Raw genomic sequence first — 9,188 nt, 5'->3', positions numbered from 1 at the left:
AGCTTGTCTCTTTAATTAATGTAAACTTTTTTTGTCTGTATAATAAAAATTGTTATAAAAAATAAAAAAAGATTTGTGTGATCCAGCAACATAATAGATTACAGAACTTACACATTCCCTTTTCCACTGTCAGGTTAAATGGTTTTGAAAAGAACAGACTAATAATGAGTGTGGTCTAAGCTGCATGTAGCTTTTCCTTTGTGTGACACGTTTGATGAAAGTGGACTAAACTAATGAATCTATTTTTTCTTATTTGTTCATATACAATGTTTATATCCAATAAAATAATCATTTAACAGTCTGTTAATTAGTGAAGCTGAATCATCATCTTTTCCAACAAATATACAACATCAGTAACTCTCATTTAAAGTTTCAAATATAAGACACTGAGACACAAAATTAGTCACTGTGTAAAGTGTTAGTAATTTGTTTTAATAATTTAGTTTTTGCTTAATAATTGTTTTTCCCTGTAATTGTACAATGTCAGTTATTTTGTAGATAACACCCCCAAATCTTGCTACTTGTGCTAATAATAATAAAAAACACTCTTTGGTTTATCCTGGTTTACGCCTATCACCTCCCTTGGCCCTAACGGCTACACCATGACAAGAATCTATGGGCTATTGTCAAGATGAAAATGAGATACAAGAGACCAAAAAATGCAGATGAGCTGAAGGCCACTGTCAAAGAAACCTGGGCTGATCTGATCACAAACTGATCACCTCCATGCCACGCTGAATCGAGGCAGTGATTAAAGCAAAAGGAGCACCTACCAAGTATTGAGTACATGTACAGTAAATGAACATACTTTCCAGAAGGCCAACAAATATTTATTTATTTTCTTCATTGGCCTTATGAAGTATTCTAATTTTTTGAGATATTGAATTGGTGGGTTTTTGTTAAATGTGAGCCAAAATCATCACAATTAAAAGAACCAAAGACTTAAACTACTTCAGTCTGTGTGTATTGAATTTATTTAATACATGAGTTTCACAATTTGAGTTGAATTACTAAAATAACTGAAAAGCCAGTGCTGGAGCTCCAGATCCACACTGGCTCTGATTGGCTACCATGAAACACATGACTCTGCCTTAGCCAATCATAATCGCTTAGCTCGTTATTAACCCACCTGCTCACTCGCTGTGTGTGCCAGGGGTGCGTTCGGATTGCATATTAAATTAATGCATAATAACGCGCCGCATTTAACGTTCAGTAACGTTAACGGCGTTGTAACGACGGGAAAAGTAATTAGTTAGATTACCCCGTTACTGAAAAAATAACGTCGTTACCTAACGCCGTTCTTTTAAACGCCGTTATTCCAAACACTGATAATTACTGACTGAAATTTGTTTTTTTGTTGTTTTTTTCTTCAGATTGTCAACGATTTACTTTGGATTCAAACACAGCTCATGATTACCTCGAGCTGTCTGAGATGAACACAGTGGTTACTAACAAGAACAAACCGCTGCCATATCCTGATCATCCAGACAGATTTAATAACTGGTATCAGGTGCTGTGTGTGTGTGTGTGGACGCTGTTACTGGGAGGTTGAGTGGAGTGGTGGGGTGGAAATATCAGTGTCATATAAGAGCATCAGCAGGAAGGGCCGGGGAAGTGAGTGTAGCTTTGGACGTAATGATCAGTCCTGGTGTTTGACCTGGCAGTTTTACATTCTTGCACAGTTATAAGAGGAGTTATCTCCCTGAGGTCTCCAGCTCCTCTAAAATAGGAGTGTATGAGGAACATACTGGATCTCAGGGGCGCCGGACTGGGGGTAAAACCAGTACTGATTACCAGGGCCCCAGAGGAAGAGAGGGCCCTTGAAAAGTCTGGAATATATATTATATATTTTCAAGGGGGGGGGGGGGGGGGGGACTGGGATCCAGATTAGGACTGGGCCCGGGATCTTGTGCAGCGCCCCTGTCTGTCGTTCTACAGCGTCTCTGACACAATGACCCTCATTCACAGAGTACAGACCACATTCATTCAGCCTCTCTATCCTGGGCTTTGGGTTTACTATGATGCACAAGTGAAATTGAATGATCCAGCATAATAGATTACAGACCTTTTACACATTCAGTGCTTTTCCACTGTCGGGTCAAGTGGTTCTACTCTCTAAACAATAAATTATATGATTTTTATTTTTTTTAGAGTTATAATCTCAAGCAAATAAAATGTATTAAAAGTAGAAGAATTAATTTAGAAGAATCATTGATTGTAACAATTTGTAAGCCTTATTAATTATTCCATTGACACACCATATGACCATCTTTGTTCACGTGAATTTGTTAGAAATACATCTTTATGTTGAAAGGATCATTACTTTGTTTTGTAGTTTATGCTTAAATATTTTTTTGTAAATATTTGAATGTTGCTCTAGGTGTTTTCTGAGACTTTATAAAGAAAATACATTGATTTACATATAAATGAAAAGCACATTTGTAAAAATATATTTTAAATATTGTAACCCGGATTTTCAAACTCAGTTTACATTCATCAGTGAAATGTTGATTTATAAACACCCATTCATTGATTGTTATAATATAAAATCTAAAAGGTACCTTGATTCGGTTGTATGTGAAAGTAATAGTTTGCTGTTTAGTAAGTTCCTCACAATAATCACATTCAGTTTTAGACCCCTGCTGTACACTCACGTTATGAAGATAAAAGTCAGAAAAGTGCCTTTAAAACATTTTCTACATGGAGCATTGCCTTTGAATAAATCCAGGGTTTGTATGCATTGATTGAAATCAAGTGTGTATCTTTTTTAGAAAAAGTTGTGTCTGCTCAATTGAGCACCTTCCTGCATAAAAATGATCTGTATGAAGAATTTCAGTTGGGTTTTAGGCCCCACCATAGCACAGAAACTGCACTTGTTAAAATTCCAAATGACCTGCTCCTTGCGTCAGATCAAGGCTGCATCTCATTTCTAGTCTTACTTGATCTTAGTGCTGCGTTCGACACCATAGATCATGACATACTCATAGATCGATTACAAAACTATACAGGTATTCAAGGGCAGGCTCTAAGATGGTTTAGATCCTACCTGTCCGATCGCTACCATTTTGTTTACTTAAATGGGGTGTCATCTCATTTATCATCAGTAAAATATGGAGTGCCACAAGGATCCCTCCTAGGTCCCCTTCTATTTTCAATATACATGTTGCCCCTTGGTCATATTATTAGAAAATACGGAATTAGCTTCCACTGTTATGCTGATGATACGCAGCTATATATCTCAACGAGACCAGATGAAACTTCCCAATTATCTAAGCTAACAGAGTGTGTTAAAAATGTAAAAGATTGGATGACAAATAATTTTCTCCAATTAAATTCGGATAAGACAGAGATATTAATTATTGGACCAAAAAACACTACACAGAATCTTGTAGATTACAATCTGCAACTAGACGGATGTACTGTTACTTCCTCTACAGTCAGAAATCTGGGTGTTATATTGGACAGCAATTTGTCTTTTGAAAATCATATTTCCAATGTTACAAAAACTGCATTCTTCCATCTTAGAAACATTGCCAAGCTACGAAACAGGTTATCTGTTTCTGATGCAGAAAAGCTAGTTCATGCATTCATGACCTCTAGACTGGACTATTGTAATGCACTTCTAGGTGGTTGTCCTGCATCTTCAATAAACAAGCTACAGGTAGTCCAAAATGCAGCAGCTAGAGTCCTTACGAGGTCAAGAAAATATGATCATATTACCCCAATTTTGCAGTCTCTGCACTGGCTACCTATTAAGTTCCGTATCAGTTACAAATTATCATTACTTACCTATAAGGCCCTAAATGGTCTAACTCCTGCGTACCTAACTAGCCTTCAACCACGCTACAACCCATCACGCACCCTAAGGTCACAAAACGCTGGACTTTTGGTAGTTCCTAGGATAGCAAAGTCCACTAAAGGAGGTAGAGCTTTTTCACATTTGGCTCCCAAACTCTGGAATAGCCTTCCTGATAATTTTCGGGGTTCAGACACACTCTCTCGGTTTAAATCTAGATTAAAAACACATCTCTTTCGCCAAGCATATGAAAAATGTATCTTTTAAATTGTGAGTGTAGTTGCATCTGATCAAATGTGCATTTTTATTCTTTAGCTTGTGTTAAACTAATTTTACTTTGTTGGAACATCAGCTATGCTAATGATGTCTCTATTTTGTATATGTACATGCCACGGGATTTACACAAGCTCCAGTCTGGATCCAGAACACCTGAGAGGAGATGATGCTGACCCTCAGAGGACCCCAGATGATCCTAACCTTGAATCAACAACAGAACTAAATAATTATTGCTACATGTGTGACTGCATCATATGATAACTATTAATTAATAATATTGATGGTTCATCGTCTAGCTGACGTCTTGTATTATTATTATTATTTTTTTTTTTTTTCTAAAATCCTGTCAAACGTGCACAAACTACTAGCTACTACTAAATATTGTAGAAACATAATTTTCTGTAAAGTTGCTTTGTAACGATTTGTATTGTAAAAAGCGCTATACAAATAAACTTGAATTGAATTGAATTTTTTCTCCCTTTTTTTTCCATAAAGAAACATTCCAATAAAATTGTCAATTGTTATGTCTTTGTTCATTACTAAAGTTGAATCTATTTTTCTCTCTCTCAGAAGTATCACAATAGTATCAGTATAACATCCCACAGAATAATTTTCTTTTAAAAACATCTACAACCTAAAAAAATAAAAGTGACAAGTCACAAATAAGACTTGAAGATAAAATTCCTCAATAAACCATTTATTTCTATTAAATACAACACAGACAAATCCAGTTAGTGTTTTTGCTGTGAATAGCTGTAAATGTATAATCTAAAAATTATATCTAATTTAGATCATAACAAACTCCTCAAACAACACATTATCCATTTTATGTACATTTGCTATTCAGGGGAAACTGAGTATTTCATATTGAAGGTATCAGAATCTGAATGTGCTCAAACCAGCTTTCTAATGTTGGCTTTCATATGGTCTCCCTGCAGTATGTAAACATAATGCATTTCACTGCTTTAGTTTCTGCATAATTACCTGTTAAAATAAGTGCCGGAACACTGCAAAAGAACACTTGGAACATATAAAATATATTAAACAAACATCAAAGATGGTGTCCTGCATTCTCTGTTGTGAGCCTGTGCATCTTTCAGGGAAGTGTGTCCTGCAGTGTGTGAGTCTGTATATGGGAAAGTGCATGCAAGTCAGGATGGTGTTTCTTGGTGTGTATGCGGAGGTACTGTTTCCCTGCGAATCGTTTTCCACAGCGGGTGCATTCGTATGGTCTTTCTCCGGTGTGGACAGTCTGGTGAGCCGTGAGGTGTCCGGACTGTGTGAAGCGTTTCCCGCACTGCTCACAGCGGTACGGTCGTTCTCCAGTGTGAATGCGCATGTGTGTGTCCAAACTCTGCGACGTGGTGAAACTCTTGCCGCAGATCGAGCAGATGAAGTGTCGCTTGCCGGCTCCACCTGTCCGTAAAGCGCCCATCCGGCCATAGAGACCCAGTCCTGAGACGTTACCCAGAGCAACGAGCCGCTGTGCTGCAAACAAGGGAGAATTATGGGATACGAGAGAGTCTGACCCACCAACCCTCTGTGGAGAGCTCTGCAAGTGTGTGAGCGTGTTACGGACAGAGTGTGTGGCCCAGTCAGATACCAGATCCATATCAGCCTTCAAGCACAAGTCTTCCTGAAACACTCGAGGGACTTGGGAAGCACGGGTATCTGACGAGGTTTGTGCGAGGGAGAAGGAAGCATTATCTGAAGAAGCCAAGTCGACGCTGGAGTGCTGGGACTCATCAGCGCCGGAGTGTGTGTCTGCAAACATGAGTGTGTGAGAGTGCGTGTCATGATCAGGGGAGTGTGAGTGTGTGTGAGATTCCTGCCCCGAGAGTTCTGCAACATCTGGTTTCGGAGAGTCGTGAGTTACTGCTGAAACACTTTCACCTTCATCCTCATCATCGTCATCATCTGTTGAGAAACACACACAGTGTGAACAATATTTAATCTTACTGTAAAAATTGCAAAAATGAAATAATTACTGGAAGTAAATATTATATTTTAGTCTTTCACAAGCTAATAAGGATGCATGTTACACCTCTGGCTACCAATAGCTGCAAAACCACCACAGACTTTTACATAAAATGTTCCCTTCTGGTGAAATGACTTGCCCAACTCAATCCAAGCAGAGTCCATAGCTATTCTCAAGAAACAGCTAAAAACTAGTGCTGTCAATCGATTAAAAACTTTAACTAGATTAATCACACATTTTTTCTGTGATTAATCGCAATTAAAAAAGAAATGTTTTTGTACGTTTTTAATATATTTTTTAATGTAATAATTTCACAGTTAATCAAATTAATGTAGAAACAACATAAAGACAGTATATTTTAAATACTTGATTAAATGGCATATTTTTATGAATGAAGGCCAGTATTACTGATATTAATACAGCTACTGATTTTTTTCTATTTTTTTACATTTATTATTAGGCTTCAAAAATATAACAGTTTTTAATTTAAGTAAACTTAAAACAATGCTAACATAAACCCATAATAAATGTCATGTTTACTCCTGCCCTTCCTGTCTTAACAGTTAGGAAATATACAGAAATTTAACAGTCTGCACTGCATAAACTATAAATTAAATAGTTAATCCTTATTAAAGCTACAAAAGTTATTTAGTCAAGAGCAGCGAGTCATTTTCTCTGTTCCCTTTGTTCTTTAACTTTACTGACAGAAAGCTTTATTGGCTGCTGTCCCTTTAAGAGCAGACAGACAAGCGGATCTCACCGTTTATATACTGTCTATGGATCTCGCCTCATTCTCTCACAACTCTTTTTGTTCATTTTAGAATTTATATAAATCATTTAAGATCGCTCCTATGAGGATAATCGACAAAACTGGCACTTTGGGATGTTTATTGTTAGTTCAAGCGCTTAAGAGAACTGGATTCTGGCGCCCTGTCTATGCATTGTAGCCTATGTGTGTAGGTGTGTATGTGTCACATAAGGGCATTCACAGACAGCGCATTCTCTTTTGTCTTGCCGTGCTTGAAATGTTTAAAAGCATTTAAATGAATAAGAGCGTGATCATATAATGTAAAGCTAGCCAACGGATGGCAGAAAATACGGATGCTGCGTTAATTGCGTTATATATTTTGACACGTTAAACCAGACAAAAATTAATCGCATGCGTTAACGTTGACAGCACTACTAAAAACACATCTCTTGCATCTTCATTTGACCCTCTAAAAAAAGAAAAAGAAAACCTCTAACACTAGCAAACTATCAGATACGAACACACAAATCTGAACTGAATAATGACACTATAGTCTTCTGTAGAGCTGCTTTATAACAGAAATGAATCGAAGTCATTTCATAATTTATAAACTTTGCAACACTGACACTGTTGTTGAACTGAGCTGTATAATGACACTATTGTTTTATTGTAGAGCTACTTTATAGCTCAGTTTCATAATTAATGAACTGCATCCTTAACACTATTATTGAACTGAATCTACATTAATTAACTAACTAAATTGAGAAGAATTATGAAAATATTGTCTGTAGAGCTGCTTTACATCTGAAGCTGTTGTTTAAACTGAATATAGCTGAAATTGAGGTCATTTTACCATCGATGACATTGGTGACAATGTTATTTTCCTGTTTATTATTGTGAAGCTGTTTTTAAACAATCTGTTTTATATAGAGAGCTATATAAGCAAGTCTGACTTCAGCATAAATTATTTAACATTTAAAATATTAATTTACATAGAACATGTATATTATATTTAAAAAGGCAACGTGTATGTCTATACTAGCAATATGCATATCTCTCACACATTTGGCTTGGTCAACTGGGGCTTAAAAGACAATTCATATTCAGAAAATATTATTGATCTAACTGTACTTACACTATCTGATAAGAACATAAACACCTGACCTGAACTGAGCTGAACAATAACACTACTGTCTTTGGCAGAGCTGCTTTATTGCACTGTTGTCTTCTGCCCAGATGCATCTGACGTTATTTCATAATTCATGAACTGGCACACTGACTCTTATTGAACTGGACTGAATCAACATTGACTTAAATAATGGCACTGTTGTGTTCTGAAGAGCTGCTTTATAGCTGAAATTGAAGTTGTTTCATAACTAATGAAACAATCTTGATTTTCATATTATGTTTAAGTATAAATTATGAATTGTCTTAATCCATTCCTTGTGCGAAGAGTGACATTTGTTTAAATTTTAACATAAAAGTCGAACCATTTAAAAAAAATCATTTAAATATTTTTCCTTGAATTACATCACGAGCACAGATTTTTTTTAATTAGTGAGTCTGACTGGTAATGCATAACAGGAATGACCCAAGGCACGTCACCTCCCAGCGGCGGCTGCTCGAGACCTTCCTCTTTGATCTGCATTTGGATCAACTCTCCCTCCTCGCGAAGCTCACGCATCTGGAATCCGAAAGACAACAAATAATAATTGTTTTGTGCAAATATATTTTTACTTGCACTATAAAATACTCATAACAACTGGTCCCCTAACCTCTGCCATTGTACGTCGGCTGGTGGACTCTCCGCCTTCTTGCGTTTTTCTGCCCACTAGCGACTCGCGAGTACTCACGTTACCATCACACCGACCGTCGCGCGCCACGGGTGTCTCGTCGCTGTACCCCCGCGCCGCGATGATGGACTCTATGAGCTGCAGTTTCCGTCGGAGCTCCTCGTTCTCTTTCTGGTGGCGTGAGATCTCGATGTGTAAAACCGCGTAGCCGTCGTCAACGAGCTCGCAGATCTCTGCCACCGCCGCACGAGTCAGCGTCTCCATGATGGTCGCGAGCTGGCTGTGAAACGCCCGGTAATTCGCCATCATTCGCGCTCCTCTGTGTTTGGGCCGCCCGTAGGTCCCGTGGAAAACCAAGGTCCCGTTGCAGTACAAGTTTAGAATACGGCGATTATTTCGTTCGTGAAATAAGACTGTCGTGTGTTGTTTTGATTTTCGGTCTGAAACCATGGAACGCTTTGACACTGTTGCTAGTGGAGGCTGATGTCGTTTCCGGGGGGCTTCGCTCAGATGTTTTGTCAAAATAAAAGTCACTGTGGACCATTTTTGTAATTGTAAAACTTTAAATCATAAAACGTCAATATAATTGATGAAATG

The 9,188-nt window shown here is 37.6% G+C and overlaps 1 protein-coding gene across 1 annotated transcript; it reads right to left on the bottom strand.

Moving 5' to 3' along the window:
* Positions 1 to 4,759: 4,759 nt before the first annotated feature.
* Positions 4,760 to 9,106, bottom strand: LOC132096192 (zinc finger protein 70-like). Its single transcript, XM_059501432.1, has 3 exons — positions 8,574 to 9,106; positions 8,404 to 8,482; positions 4,760 to 5,989 (listed from the first exon to the last, which is right to left on the bottom strand). Exons 1-3 carry the CDS (start codon positions 9,039 to 9,041, stop codon positions 5,169 to 5,171), a joined length of 1,368 nt encoding a protein of 455 aa, XP_059357415.1. The 5' UTR covers positions 9,042 to 9,106; the 3' UTR covers positions 4,760 to 5,168.
* Positions 9,107 to 9,188: the final 82 nt, after the last annotated feature.

This window comes from Carassius carassius, chromosome 20 (genome assembly GCF_963082965.1).
Source record: "Carassius carassius chromosome 20, fCarCar2.1, whole genome shotgun sequence".
Classification (NCBI taxonomy): domain Eukaryota; kingdom Metazoa; phylum Chordata; class Actinopteri; order Cypriniformes; family Cyprinidae; genus Carassius; species Carassius carassius.
The sequence above is the reverse complement of the archived record's forward strand: the minus strand, read 5'-3'. Positions and strand labels throughout refer to the sequence as shown.